At 58.7% G+C, this 14,958-nt stretch overlaps 2 protein-coding genes across 2 annotated transcripts; both read left to right on the forward strand.

The window, feature by feature from the left end:
• Positions 1-3,722: 3,722 nt before the first annotated feature.
• On the forward strand, positions 3,723-4,889 carry UTF1 (undifferentiated embryonic cell transcription factor 1). Its single transcript, XM_070433233.1, has 2 exons — positions 3,723-4,278; positions 4,411-4,889. Exons 1-2 carry the CDS (start codon positions 3,723-3,725, stop codon positions 4,887-4,889), a joined length of 1,035 nt encoding a protein of 344 aa, XP_070289334.1.
• Positions 4,890-13,219: 8,330 nt separating this feature from the next.
• VENTX (VENT homeobox) lies at positions 13,220-14,958 on the forward strand. The gene is made up of 3 exons (XM_070433234.1): positions 13,220-13,280; positions 14,338-14,498; positions 14,584-14,958. Exons 1-3 carry the CDS (start codon positions 13,220-13,222, stop codon positions 14,956-14,958), a joined length of 597 nt encoding a protein of 198 aa, XP_070289335.1.

The raw sequence follows: 14,958 nt of genomic DNA on the forward strand, positions 1-14,958 counted from the left end.
CGGCTTCCCTGTGGCTCAGTTTGTTTCTCCCTAAAGTGACACCTGCTCTGCGGTCAGAGTGGGGGCTCCTTCGTGACCAGACAGAGACAATCAGGGCGCTCACGACGTTGTGAGGGCCCAGGGGTGCTCGGGCCACAGCCAAGTCCTTGGGTGGCGCGGGGCAGGACAGGTCAGCCAACCCCTTTCGCACACGGCCCCCCTCCGGAATGCGCAGGCCTGTGATCAGCAAACACATCCTGCAGGGAAGACTTGCCGCTGGAGGAGAAGACTGCAAACCACCCAAATAGCTGAGTCCCCAACCTCCCAGCGCTACCACTCAAGGCTGCTCTGCCCAAACTGCCCAGCCCCAGCCGCTCCGCCTGGCAAGCCCACGCGCACTCGGGCACCCAGACCTCAGTACCCAGACCTCACCGCAGCCTGCGGGCAGGAGCGGTGGATCGCTCCCGGGCACTACCTCGCCAGGGCCTGGCTGGACAGGGTCCTCATGGAGGGGTTTGGGATTGGTGGACACCACAGAGGGAGGGGTGGAAGGCCAAGAGCTGAGAGTTTGGGGCGTAAAGTGCCTGCATGAATGACAAAGCCCTCTGCCTGGCAGGCAAGTCTGGAGAAGTAACGTTTTATAAAAGACAACAAAATAGTCACGTTTTACTGTGGACCGAGCTCAGCAATTCTGAAGCTACTCTCCACGCGAATGAGGGCTGGCCATTAACAAGCTGTAGACAAGGGAGTCAGCCACCCTCTGTCAGAGAAAGAAGCTACAGGAAAGCGCGTGGGGAGGCGAGGACACACCCTGCAGTGCGGGGACAAGGGGGTCGGGCACCCAAACACTACCTGGATGCGTGGACACAGGCGAGTGTACATTCCTCAGCTGCGGTGGGGCTTCTCAGCCACTGGCTCCCGACCTTAGGGTGGATCAGTCTTTGCTGTGGGGCTGCCCAGTGCAGTGTGGGAGGTGTTACAGCATCTCCCGTCTCTACCCAGCAGCACCCCTCAAGTTGTGGCAACCAACAATATCTCCAGACATCACCAGCTATCCCCTGGGGGTGGGGAGTCATAACCCAGAACCACTGGCTTAGAAGCAGTGACAACCCAGTATCCATATCTTGGCTTCCAGGATCCCATTCTCAAAACAAAACACAAAAACACAAATTTTTTGGAGAAATGGCTGAATAGCTGACTGGTGGGGAAAGTTCCAGTTGGCCAGGAGCACACTGTAGTGTCAGAAGCCAGCAAGTGCTTAAAAAAAGGGGGGGGGGGGGGGGGGGGCGGCAGAACATGTCAAGGTCAGAGGACAAGAGGGGGAAAGGAAAGAGCTGCGAAGAACTCCCCGTGGCCCAAGCTGTGCCATCTGAGCACCTAAACACCAGGGCCAGACTGCAGCCCAGGAACGAGAAACATCTGCAAGTCCACACTGACATCAACTGATGGTGAATGAGTAAAAAGGGGGAGAGTTACAGAAGAACCCCTAACGATACATGCAAATGCCCCCGTGCATGGGTGGGCTTGGTGACTGGCCCCCACTGCGGGGCAGAAATGGGGAGGTGGACAGAGAAAGGCACCACCTTAAGGGAAATCAGGTGAGCATCACAGTCCTGCCAAGGTAACACACCTGGTGTGATGAGTAAGAGGGGCACAGAACCTCGCGTGGTCTTCTTCCCAGAAACCCATAGCCCCAGTCTCACCACAAGACACCAAACAAACCCAAACTGAGGGACAGCCCGCAAAATACCTGGCCAGTGTCCTCAAATTGTCAAGGGTGTGGACACAAGGCCACAGCCAGAGGAGACTGAGGAGACACTAGGACAGGGGTGGGCAACCCTTGGCGCACGTGCCAAATATGGCACGCCAGTAACTTTTGCTGGCACGCGAAACCCTCTCTTATAATCTTCCATTTACAATTTTTTTCTTAATATCGTCTTTTTTTATTTTTAAGATAAATTCAGTGTAGGTGCATCTTAGATAAATAATTTTACATAACAAGTTATCTTAAAGACCACAGACATGGATTGACGAGCGAGGGGAAGAGCAATTTCTATGCCTCTGCCTTAACTCTCCCTGCCTTCCTAGATCCGACCAGTGTTTTGGTTTCATCCACATACGCTTGTGAATCTTTGTTCTCAGTGATGAATTTTGTTAAGTCTCGTAATAGAAGTAGCCTGACGGATGAAAGTAGTAGCTCGTGCATATCTCTGAAGGTCACGACATATAAACCTGATGTAAAATCTGTCATCAGTGATGCAGCAGCAAAAGTCCCACTGATAATATCAAACGGAGTCATAAAGTTTTCTGTCGGACTATCAGTGTACATGTGTACATTAAACAGTAAATGCATTTTTCATCATCATATACTGTGTTTTTGTCGCTCGAATGAATTTTATTATTTCTTCAAGATTCTTCACATACGTACATCTTAAGAGATATCAAGTAGGTGTAACATGTTCTCAAAAAATTAGGGCTAGCACGTAGAAGAATTTTGAGTCAGAGATTTTGCTGGTTTTGGCAAGCTCTCACAAAAAGGCTGCCCACCCCTACACTAGGACAATGCAGGTCCCTGGACAGAAGCGGACATCGGTGGAAAACCTGGAGGGACCCAAATAAAGTCTGTGGTTTACCGATGTCATTTCTTGGCTCTGACAGAGGTCGCAAGGCCATGTGCAATGTTCATGGGACTCGGTGCTGTTTGCAACCTGGCTGAAAATCTAAAGTTTTCCCAAGCTAATAAGTTTTAAAAACTATTGTAGCCAGTATACAGAAATAAAATTGATTTTTGTTCATTGTTCATTCAATGACCTTGCTAAATTCACTTATTAATTCTAATAATGTGCTTGTGGGTTACGTTGTACTTTCCGTGTAGACATACAATCTGCAAACAAAGATGGTTTTACTTTTTCCTTTCCGATCTGTGTCCACCTTACTCGTTTTTCTTGTCTTATAGCTCTGGTTAAACTTCTAGGATAATGTTGAACAGAGTGGTGATGCTGGGCATCCTTGCTTTCGTCCTAATCTCGGAGAGTAATGCTCAAAACTCTACGTGGACTAGAAGTTTCTTTCCGTGAAGTGTGTGTGTGTGTGTGTGTGTGTGTGTGTGTGTATGTGTGTGTGTGTGAATCATGACACTAATTCTGACCCATGGTCACAGCGCGTTATCAGCTCCGGCCCTAAGCTGCCTGCACGTTTAGTGAACGCCACCTTCTGTGCAAGTAATGAAACCACCAGAAGGTGGGAGCACAGCCAGCGCCTGGACGTTTATCTGTAAACACCACCCTGGGGCGCACCAAAGGCAACAAACAAGGAGGGGGCGCGGGGGAGGGGGGCCTTCCGGCTAGAACGTTCCAGAGCCGCTCCGCGCTGCGGTGAGAGGGCACAGCACACGCGTAAACACAGTTGAACTTTGCGCATAACGCACGTCGCGTTAGTTTGCACCTCAATCTAACATTTTTAAAAAGTTCTACACCCACAATTGGTCGGCAGGTCCCCCTCGGGTGGGGGCGGAGCCTTGCCCCCTGCACTTGAGGCTTAGGGGCCCGGAAGGCAAGCCCAGAAACCCAGGCGCAAAAACAGACGGAGTTGGATTTAGCCGGGAGGGGGCGGAGCGGGGCGGGGCGGGGCGGAAGGAGGGCCGCGTAGACCCGGCCGGGGGTCGGCTCCGACGGAGGGCGGAAGCGCACCAAGTCTTCAGAGCGCGTGTGGGCGGCCTGGCGGGCTGCGGCCCGGACCCCAGCATGCTGCTCCGACCCCGGCGGCCACCCCTGCCCGTGCCGCCCGCCTCGCTGGTGCAGGACAGCCCCGACGAACTCGAGGAGGCCGAGGACTCCCCCGGGACCCCGCCCAGACGGCCCGCCTCGCCGGGCACGCCGGAGGCGCACGAGCTCCCCGGGTCGCCGGTGTCCCCGGGCTCGGCGCAGCGCACGCCCTGGAGCGCCCACGAGACGGAGCTGCTGCTGGGCACGCTGCTGCAGCCGGCCGTGTGGCGCGCGCTGCTGCTGGACCGCCGCCGCGCGCTGCCCACCTACCGGCGCGTGTCGGCCGAGCTGGCCCGCCAGCAGGTGCGGCGCACGCCCGCGCAATGCCGCCGCCGCTACAAGTTCCTCAAGGACAAGCTCCGTGAGGGCCACGACCAGCCGCCCGGACCCTTCGACGCGCAGATCCGCGAGCTCATGGGGCTGCTTGGCGACACCGAGAGCAAACGAGGCCGCCGCCGCTCCCCCGGACCCGGGCGCCCCCCGCGTGGCCGCCGCCCGGTCCCCAGTACGCCCGCCGGTCCGCCCGCCGAGCCGGGTAGGTGGAGTGGGGGAGGGGCGGGAGGGCCGGGCGGGAGAACGGGGGGGGGGGGGGGGGAGGGGAGGGGACTGGCGGTGGGGGAGCGGCGCCGGCCCGGGTGCCCAACCCTCCACCCACTCCGCGTTGCAGAGGCTCCGTCGATGCCCGCGGCCCGCGACTCCGACGTGGACCCCTCCTGGTCGCTCAGATTCAGCTCGTCCCCGTCCAAGCCTTCCGAGGCTCCCCGAGACCCGGGCTCGCCGACCGCGCTCCCCTCCTTAATCCCCGCGCCGGGCCGCTCCGAGCACCACGCGCCCCCCCACGCCCCCAGCTCCCCGCCACCCCTGGACCCCGCCTGGGAACAGCCCGACTCGCCGCCCAGCCGCCAGGAGACCCACGCGCCCCCGCAGGCCGCACCCCCGTCGCTGAACGCCGCCCTCATGCAGACCCTCGGGCACCTGGGCGACATCGTGGCCGTCCTGGGCCCCCTGCGCGACCAACTGCTGACCCTGAACCAGCACGTGGAGCAGCTGCGCGGCTCCTTCGACCAGACCGTGTCCCTGGCGGTGGGCTTCATCCTAGGCAGCGCCGCCGCCGAGCGGGGTGTCCTGGGGGACCCGCGCCCCTGAGGCCTGGCCCAGACCCGTCCTGTTGCCCTCCCCCCATACCTCTAGGTACGTTCAATAAAAAAATGTTGCTTTTCCCAACGTAGCCTTGTGAGTGTGTGCAGGTCCCGCCTAGGTAGGAATGGCCCCCTGCAGGCAGGGCGAGGTTAAAATGGCCTTGGGGTCCTGGGGAGGGGCAGGAGGAACCGCGGGGCCTGTGCTGGCTGTGGTTGGGCAGGAGTGGTGCGTCGCTAGCCAGGGCCTCACCTGGGGGCCAGTCTCCAGAGGGAAGGGCTGCAGAATGAGGTTGGAATCCTCCAGGTCCCACCAGACTGCCCACCAGGACTTTCCACCAGCGCAAAGCAGCCTTGGGGGTGAGCACTGCCTGCACCCTCCCTGGGGGCCCCACTGAGCAGAAGGAGGGGTGGGTACGCAGGGCCCCACCGGTAGGATCCGGGCAGTGGCGTGAGCTCGGCCCCAGCCTGTGGGGGGAAGGGGGGTGGAAGAGGTGCTGGGACACACAGGCAGGAGACCGGTGCTCACCCAAGGAAGGGGCTGGTTTTGTCCCCAGGGTGGTGACTGGCCTGGGTGGGTCCAGGTGGCAGGGGCTGGGGGAATCTGAGACTTGACATTGGCTGAGGCCAGGATCCTTGCAATTTTGAGAGGGTTTTTATCAAAACCGCTGAGAATGTTTTCCCAGATGGTCATTGAGAATCCTATATTCCGTCAATGAGTCTGGCTGAAAGGAGACTGGGTGGAGCCAGAAGTGCCCCCTGCGCAGGCAGATAGGAAGTAGCCTGAGGCGCCTCACCAGCATAACAATACCGGCGCTGGAGTAGAATGTGGGGTGGGGAGCTTTTCACCGTCGAGGGACTCATTCACTGAGACTAAAGCGATTTGCTTGGGGCCCGCAAAGCTAGGAACTCCTGCTGGCCTTGCCCGGGGGTTCCGAGTAGTGGGGTTGCAGCCCCTCCCCCAGAGAGGCCACAGTTGGACCCTCAGCCAGCAGGGTGCTCTGATGAGCCAAGCTGAGCAGTGTGTTGATGGCAGGCCCTGGGGATTCTGCGAGCGACCAGACCCACAGGACTGACTCTGGGTCACCTCGTTTATAAGCTGCCTCAGCTCCAGGATGCCCCTGCTGCGGTCCCCAAGGATGGCCAAGTTGCTTGGAAGCCTGTTGGGTGAAGAGTCTGGCTTGCAAACATTCCCCAACCCCCTCTTGGGGGGAGACAGAATCCCAGCAAACCTGCCCACCCCCATGGGTGGGGAGCTTGTTGTTTGGTGTGTTCATCACTCTAGTCACTAGGGACCCTCTGCCCTGGAGAAGAACTGTTTTGGGGCAGAAAAAATCCTCTGAGTTGGAGATAGTTGACACCAGGAAACCCATGGGCCTTAGTGCCACGTGCACTGTGGGTCAGGTCTGCAGCCTCCTGCGCGCTATGCTGGAGTAATCTGCACGCTCCTGCCCGGACAGCAGTATGTTCCTCCAGCCTGGAGGGGAGAGATGCTGGCTGTTTGTGGTTCCCTTGGCTAGTTTCTCTACTGTCTTTGCCCTGGTGATGCCCAAATGTCTTTTTTTTTTTTTTTTTTAGAGGAAGGGAGAGGGAGAGAGAGTTAGAAACATCAATGATGAGAATCATCAATTGGCTGCCTCCTGCACGTCCCCTACTGGGGATTGAGCCCACAACCCTGGCATGTGCCCTTGACTGGAATCGAACCCGGGACCCTTCAGTCCACAGGCTGATGCTCTATCCACTGAGCCAAACCGGCTAGGGCCCAAGTGTCTTCTTACCATCCCGGGCTGTGATTCCCTTCGCCCGGGGCTCCTGTGGGTCTGTGAGGTGAGGCAGGTACCCATTTTGCTTTGTGTCTTATGCTGGGGATCCTGGGTTTGGCTCTGGGAATGTGAGGTGAGGTGGACACACCCCAGTGGGACCAGCATCCCCAGCCTGTGCCTGACCACCGGTGCTGGGCAGTGTCTCCAGCAGCCTCCCAGGGCTGCTCTTCAGATTAGTCCCCCTTTTGTCTCGCTAAGGGGCTTCCGGTCGCACTTTTCCTTTTATTGTAAATACACGTACAAGTCACGTGACCTGTTTTCGAGTGGGCAGTTCAGTGGCAGCAAGGACATGACACTGTTGTGCAGCAACACCATCCATCCCCAGAACTCTTCGTCTTCCCAAACGGAAACCATGTCCCCCTTAGACAGACACTCACTCCCCATCCCCTCTCCCGGCCCCTGGACACCAGCATTCCACTCTGTGAACGCGGCTCCTCGTGGAAGTGGAATCTCACAGTACCTGTCCTTTTGTGACTGGCTTATTGCACTGAGCATGATGTCCTCCAGGTCCATCTACGTGGTGGCCTGTGTCAGAATGTCCTTTTTAAGGTTGAACAATACTCCAATGTGTGGATGGACCACCTTTTCTTTATTCATTTGTGGACCCTTGGGTTGCTTCTATCTCTTGGCAGTTGTGAATGAGGCTGCGATGGACATGGGCGGCTGTCCCAGTGGGTGCGGTTGGCACCCTTCAGTGACGTGCAGGTACAGCAGCACCACACTTGAGGGGGACGCCCACTGTCCAGTTGCAGGGTGGGCCATCTAGCTAGTGTTTCTAGCAGATGGTGCTGATTCCTAGTGAGCAACCCGCATTCTCTGTGGTGTGCTGAGGCCCTTCAGTATGCACATCACCTGTGTCTCTCGCCAGGTCGGATGACCTGCAGTGACCACGGGAGGGTACGGCCTCAGGGACCCGGGGCTGGCTTTGCTTTTCCCTGTATCCATCCTCTTAGTGGCGCCCACTGTGTGTTCAGACTGAGCCAGGCCCACGCCCGGACTCACCTGGATCCTCGTCACCATCCGTCCATCGTGCAGGACTGTGGCAAGGGCGTACGTACTCTCAGAGGCCAGTCTGCTTCTGGGTGGGCAGCCAGTGGGCTTTGCAAACAGAGTCGAAGGTCCTGTGCCGTCAGCTCTGCCTTCCCACCGCCGGGGCCACCCAGGCCGTCGGAGCACCATGTGACTCAGTCTTGGACTCACTCACACATGGAGCCGAGCCTGTCCCGCCTCCCTGTCACCACGGAGCTCTTCCCGTGGCTGTGGCCATCTGCACTAGCTGTCATGTTTGTTGTCACAAGAATCTCGGAGGAGGGGGTCCCTTCCTGAGGACCCCGGGGTCACTGTCCCCACCTTATTTATCCAGACGCAGCACTGCTCCTCCTATTGTCGGAGTCGTCTGGTTCCACGGCTGTTCCCTGTGTGCCGAGAGCAACACGGTGTGGCTGGACTCCTGGGTGGGAAAGTTCTAGAACTGCATTGTCCATGACAACAACCACCAGCCACGTGTCACTGAGTCCTCGAAATGTGGCCGGTGAGATTGACACTAAATGCTTTCATCTAAATTAATTTAAATGCACACCTATGCCTCCGATTCCACAGTCAGTCCTTACATAAAATTCTGTTGTGTTTTAGTGTTACCTGTTCTTGGTTTAAGGTCAGACCTTCAGAACGTTGCCTTTAAATTTACATTTAGTTCAATTCCTTTTCACTAAAGTCAAAGACCTAGAGCCTAAGATTCTCTCCATAGCGACCGTCTCACCATCGTGGTCTGCCACCATTGGACAGGACACTCGCGTCCTCATCCCTCTATCTCTTCACCCTTTTTAAAAAATATATATTTTATTGATTTTTTACAGAGAGGAAGGAGAGGAACAGAGAGTCAGAAACATCGATGAGGGAGAAACACCGATTAGCTGCCTCCTGCACACTCCCTACTGGGGATGTGCCCACAACCAAGGTAACATGCTCTTGACCAGAATCGAACCCGGGACCATTCAGTCCCCAGGCCGACGCTCTATCCACTGAGCCAAACCGATCAGGGCTCTTCACCCTTTTTTAAAAGCCCACATTCCATTATGGTGTCTTTAACCCGCGTCATGCAGGCCACTACCTGGCCCTCAATGACGTGTGTTCACCGTCCACGCTTCTTACCTTTACAGCGGGGCATGCCCTCGGGTGCCCACTGTGCTGGCGTGATGGGCCTGCGTGGCTCCTGGGTCCCCGACTTCTCACAGCTTCACAGAACCTCTGGGAGGGGGCGGGAGGAGGGGGCAGGTTTGGCCTCCAGAGCCCTGTGATGCCTGTGGGAGCAGTGGGTCCCAGGACTTAAGAGTTCACACTGGTCACTTCCCGTCACCCACCCTCCCGAGGGCAGGATGGAGGTGGGCAGAGGGAGGCAGGACCCACTCCCCACCTATCCGTGGCAGCGGCAGAGGAAGCTCTGCCTGGAAAGGGGCCCAGCCAAGGACACGGAGACCCAGACAGACAGAAATGAGCCGTCCTCCACCATCAGCCCTTCCAGGTGAGGGGGGGGGGGGGGCCTTACTCATCACACCCTCCACCTGGGAATCTGCTACCTCCAACCCAACCACCCACCAGGTGCTCTCTTCCCAGATTCTCACCTAGCTGGGGTGGGGTCATGCCCACCTCGCCCCCACCCACCCCTTGGTTCTTTCCACAAACAAGCAATTGGGGGCCACGAGGAAGGGCCCAAGGGGAGTATGAGGGACAAGGGGGCTAGGAGGGTAGGCTGGGGGGCTCAGGGAGGGGCACGGCAGAGTGGAGGGGCAGGAATGCCCCTGTGAGTGATGGAGTGTGAGGTGGCAGGCCAGTGAATGCATGAGCAAGAACAGGGCGGGCTGAGGCAGCAGGACCCGGGGCCCAGTGTGGGGTGCAGGGCTGGGGCCATGGGAATGGCCGTGGGGGGCGGGGCTGCCAAGCCTCCGAGTGACGGACGGGAGTCTGAGAGTGGGGAGCGCATCTACCACTCACCTCCAGGCCCAGTCACCCTTGCAGAGACCGGCAGGAGGCGACTCTGAGTCGTGCAGGCATGGGATTGGGGCCAAAGGTCCAGAGCCGAGGCCACGCCCGCAATCACCAGGTCTCTGAAGAGGGGCAGAGACCCCAGGGTGCGGCTCCCGGAACTGGGGGTGGGAGGTGGGGGAGGGGGTCCAGATTGCCCCAAATGCTCCACCAAAGCCAAGTGAGGAAGCTGCCACCAGGCACGCGTGGCACAGAGTAGCTGGGGTTAGCGGGAGGGACCCCACTGGACAGGAGCAAGCCGGTGGGAGACAGCCTGCTGGAGACCAGGCAGTGCTGCAGGGAACCGCCAGGCAGCAGCCAGGAAGGCGGGGTCTCTGACCTGCTGAGGCTGGGTCACCTTCAGCCCATGGAAGGGGGGAGGGCGGTGTAGGCAAGGGAGCGGGAAAGGGAAAGCAGGAGGGTCTGGATTAGGGAGGAAGTCGCCTGGCAGAGATCGGGGTACCGGGAAAGGTATGGGTATGGGGTCAGAGGCCAAAGGCCCTGAAAGATCAGAAAGGAGGAGGTGCTGAAAGCGGCGTTGGAAGCTGCGGGGCCTGTTAATGGCTGACGTTTCCTAAATCGGCACTTTGGGCACACGGCGCACAGTGCGGGATTCCCAACCAGCAGTGCTCCTGATCCGGAGGCCTGTCTGCACGTGGAGCAGTCCTGGGGGTGGGGAGACTTCCCTTTGTCGGGTTTGTGAGGCACCCCCACCCCGTCAGTCCTAGAGGATCTCTGCGCAGGTCCCCACTCGGGACACAGGCCAGTGACCCAGATCCCCAGCCTCACCCCGCGGGGTCTGGTGACCGGACACAGCCGGTGCAGGGGTTGGAGGAAGACCTGGATCAGCACCGGTCGGTTCCTGCTGTGCCCGTGGGGGTCCGGCTCCCACATCCCTAACCCCTTGTGGCCTGAGCGGCTGGGGAGGTGGGCCTGGGTGCTAATCCCGAGGCCGGCCCGCGAGCCCTTTGATTCCACAGGCGGCGTTGGGGGACCTGGGGCGGCCGGCGGTGCCCGGCCCAGACTGGCGCCAGCGCCCCAGGACCCCAGGCTGCTGACCTAACAGTCAGCACGGAAAACAGCCATTGGCTCGGCGGCCAGACCCGTGCCCGCACCCGACCCGGAGCCTGAGCTCGAGGGCCCGTTGCTGGGTTTCCGCCTTGGACCTAACATGCGTCTGACGAGTGGCGTCCAGGAAACAGGCCAGCCTAGGTAGGAGAGGTCCAGGTGATGTGCGGTCTGGGGTGGGGCGGTTGTCAGAGGGGCTGTCGCTGCGCTGGGCCCACCTGCCTGCGCCCTCTGCTTCCCCCAGAGCGCTGAACCCTGGAAGCCGACCTGGCCAGTTCAGGAGTGAAGCAGCATTGGACAAAGTGACCGTCCCTAGGGCACCCCCTGAAGCTTTTGCTGCATAACCACCACCACCACCCCACACACACACACCCCAAATACAAAGGGAAGATCATCTAAATCATCACTCTCCGCAGAGGACGGTGGCTGTGTTGTCCTTCCTGCTCGGTTCCTCCCGGGAGGGAGCAGAGGAGCGAGGTGCCCATGTCCTGAACCAGCAGGCCCCTCCTCCTTTGAGTCACTGGAATTTGGCAGCAACTCCTGGGGCTCCCTAAAGACCCCCAGCCAAGGGGCTGGGTGGGGGCTGGGAACAGCCAGACAGAAGGGTCTACAGGAGCTGGGCAGTCCCTCTCTGGACAGCCCCTCCCTGCCCCGTCTGGCCTGCTTTACATTCCTACCCAGCCAGGCGCCTGGAGGCAGCAGACTCCCTCATTCTCACGGGCCGCCCACCCTGTCATGGAAGCAGGATGGATGCCGACTCCCCCTGCTTGAAGCAACCTGTCTCAGTTGCACACCTGTCGCCTCTGTCTGGCACTGTAGACCTCCGGGACAGCTTGGAGAACGAAGAAGGTGGTCCCAGAAGCCCACAGGACAGGGTGGGAGCTGACATTGGCGGGACCATCCTCACCTTCCCGCAGCCTCGGCCAGCGGGTGGGGGTGGGAAGATGAAAGGATCTGACAAATCCCCAGCCACACAGCCCCACCCCTCCCCCAGACATCTTGGAGCCGGGGGAGGTGTGAATGACCTCCTTTGTGCCTCCGAATTGAAGGCAATTAGATGCTACTTATCTGAGGGGGATTTGAGCTATCCATGCAAATGCGCCTCCCACCCCCTCCTCCTTCTGAGCTATAAATGCTGCCCAGCCCTGCTGAACCTGAGGCAGACCCTGTGCCCCCACCCCGCTTGGCCCTGCCCCGCCCACGTGGCGCCAGCCCCCACAGTCTGTCCCGCCGAAGACCCGGAGCCCGGCCTCCACCTTCTGTTCCGAGGCGGATCCAGAGCGGTCCCGGCGTCCAGGCATGCCGCCCTGCTCCAACCTGCCCGGCGGCCAAAAGCCGACCTCCAGCTTTGGTTCTGTGGACTGGCTCTCCCAGAGCAGCCACGTGGGGCCGGCGCACACCTCCAGGCCCACTGCAGGCTCCTGGGGCAGCCTCTCTGCCCCGGCCAGGGCGTCCGGCGGTGGGCAATCCCCGCAGGCTGTGGGCCTGGAGGAGGCGAAGCCCTCAGCAGTGTCTACGCCAGGGACATCCACGACTGGTAGGTCTGGGTGTAGGGAGAGGGAGCCTTCTTTCCCAGACTGGGCCGAGAGCCGGGGAAGATTCAGGCGAAGGGAGGCCCAAAACACAGGCATCCTGTGTGCTCAGGACGGGCTGGGGTTCCGCCCGATCCCCCTGGCAAGTGAAGGCTTTCCTTCTGAAGCAAAAGCCACACGGCCGGTCTTCCCTCCTCAAGCCCCTTGGGCTCCTCTTCTGCACCCTCCTCCTGGAGGGACTGGCCTGGCCCTCTCGCCCAGGCCCAGCTGCTCACGGACTGTGCCCACGGATCCTCGCCCAGGTCTTCACTGTGGGCCATGACCCCGACGTTAGCACCGTTGTGCCTGTGGTTTTCTAGTCGTAATAGTCCTGGACCCATTTCCACAAGAGGCGCAGGGTTGTGGATAAGTACTTCTTAAAGCTTGTGGCACCTGGCCAGGTCAGAAGGTGGTTGTGCCGCACCGCCACCGCCCCCTGCCCCCAAAGCCGGGCGCCCTGTTTGGCATCTAGACTGTCACTCCAATTTCCCTGGAATCCTGCAGGCTTGATTTGGGGGCAGCCACAACCCCGACTCCTGAGGACACAGCCTCTGCTTTTCCGTACACTTGATGTACCTGAGTTCCCTGCCTTCAGCCCATTCAGGAGTCTCGGTGGCTCCTGAGCCTTACCCAACCCTTTGTCGTTTACTGACGACACTTTCTCCGTCTGCCTTTTACTCGATGTGACTTGGTCATTGCCTTTAGGTTGAAAGTGGGGGTTTATATTATCTGTAAGCTTTTGTTTTTTAAAATGTTGAATTCTTATGGAGTAGTTTTATATTTTAATGAGGTAGAATTTTAAATGTATTCTCTGCAACCGGTAGTTCCCGCCCCCCCCCCCCCCAAAAAAAACACCAATGGCTGCATCAGAATCCTTCGTGCTGGCCAGTCACCCCTCCACCCCCACTGCACCTCTGAGTGAGCGTGTGCTCCTCTGGTGGACACTTCGGGAAAGTGTTAAAATCAAATTTGTAAAATCTGCTTCTCCCAAAGCAAATGATTGGTGTATTTTATCGGTCAGACTTCTGTTCAGTAAAGACCATGTGAAGGACCTACACCACACTGGTTGACCGTACCTCTTGGGGGGGGGGGGTGCTGAGTGCCGTCCCCCACCTCCTAATTTAAAAATTAGAAGACTGGACTTCCAGACACACTGTTGGTGCCGACAGCCTGGTTCCTGGTGATGAAGGCTGCTTTCCCAATTGGTCCCACTAGGCCAGTGATGGCGAACCTATGACACACGTGTTAGAGGTGACACGTGCGCGAACTCATTTTTTTGGTTGATTTTTCTTTGTTAAATGGCATTTAAATATATAAAATAAATATCAAAAATAACATCTTTGTTTTACTATGGTTGCAAATATCAAATTTCTATATGTGACACGGTACCAGAGCTTAGCTAGGGTTTTTCAAAATGCTGACACGGGAGCTCAAAAGGTTCGCCATCACTGCTCTAGGCCTTGCATAGAATGGACTCCACCCACCCCACCCCTACCAGCCCCTCTGACCTCTCACTTGGTGAACAGGAGTTCCTTGTCTGCAGGCAAAAGAAACTTTTTCTGGAAGGAGGTGGGGTGGGTGGGAGTCATTCTTTTCGGAAGGAGCGGAATGCCCTGCGGTGGCAGGGGAGGGTCTGTGTCGGAACCACTGCTCCATCCGTAGTGACCTTTCTGCAATGTCCACATCCCCGTGCTGTCCTGCGCCACAGCCTCTGGACCTTATTGCACACGTGGCTGGGCGGAGGAGCCCTCACCAACCCTGAGCAGGACAGCAGAACACTGGAGGGCTGCTACAAAAAGTGACCCTAGGGAGGACGGTCTGCCCTTCTTCAGGCCCCAGGCATATTGATCACTGTGTCTGTCATCTTCAGCCACGAAGCTTGTGGCACCCACTGAGCAAGGGGAGGGTGTCTCTTGTGAGCCAATGTCCCTGGTAGCCAAATGGATTCAGTGCCCGTCCTTCCTCCCTCCCCCAGGGTTGAGCAAGGAGGCAGACAGCCCTCGGCCTCCCCGAGTCCGCACAGCCTTCACGGAGGAGCAGATCAGCACCTTGGAGAGCTCCTTCCAGCTCCACCGCTACCTGGACCCCCAGGAGCGCCGGAGGCTGGCCCAGACCATGGGGCTCTCAGAGGTGCAGGTGAGGCTTCTGGGCTCAGCAAGCCAAGTGGGGCAGGAGTGGGGGAGTGGCCTGTTTGCCCGCTCTGATCTTGTTTTCCCCACAGATCAAAACCTGGTTTCAGAATCGCCGCATGAAACATAAACGCCAACTGCAGGACTCACAGCTGAACGTCTCCCTCTCTGGAGCGGTCTACTCGCCCCTGGCTTTCTGCCCACCTGCCCTGGGCAGCCCCCTGCAGTTGCTGCACCCGTGGGCATGTCTGTCTGGGCCCTCGGCCCTAGCACAGCCCCCTGGCTCCTTCTGGGACCCCTGCCAAGGGGAACAAGCCTCCCTGGCCTCAGCGTGGGCCTCAAGCAGCAGACAGCCTCTGATGTGCTGCCTGCGGGATCCTGGGAGCCAGGCGCACACGCTGGGCCGGGCCTTGTCCAGGGGAGCCTGGCGCCTGTGTGTTCTGCCGGAGACCGGAGATGCCTTTTGA

This window comes from Myotis yumanensis, unplaced genomic scaffold (genome assembly GCF_028538775.1).
Source record: "Myotis yumanensis isolate MYYU_CA2020_CCGP unplaced genomic scaffold, mMyoYum1.0.hap1 SCAF_13, whole genome shotgun sequence".
In the NCBI taxonomy this organism is placed as follows: domain Eukaryota; kingdom Metazoa; phylum Chordata; class Mammalia; order Chiroptera; family Vespertilionidae; genus Myotis; species Myotis yumanensis.

Excerpts from the sequence above, each read along its gene's own strand:
- UTF1 (XM_070433233.1), top strand. The coding sequence starts at position 3,723 with ATGCTGCTCCGACCCCGGCGGCCACCCCTGCCCGTGCCGCCCGCCTCG. Across the intron at positions 4,279-4,410 it reads CGGTCCGCCCGCCGAGCCGG|AGGCTCCGTCGATGCCCGCG; the intron begins GTAGGTGGAGTG and ends TCCGCGTTGCAG.
- VENTX (XM_070433234.1), top strand. The coding sequence starts at position 13,220 with ATGGCTGCATCAGAATCCTTCGTGCTGGCCAGTCACCCCTCCACCCCC. Across the intron at positions 13,281-14,337 it reads CACCCCCACTGCACCTCTGA|GGTTGAGCAAGGAGGCAGAC; the intron begins GTGAGCGTGTGC and ends TCCCTCCCCCAG. Across the intron at positions 14,499-14,583 it reads TGGGGCTCTCAGAGGTGCAG|ATCAAAACCTGGTTTCAGAA; the intron begins GTGAGGCTTCTG and ends TTTTCCCCACAG.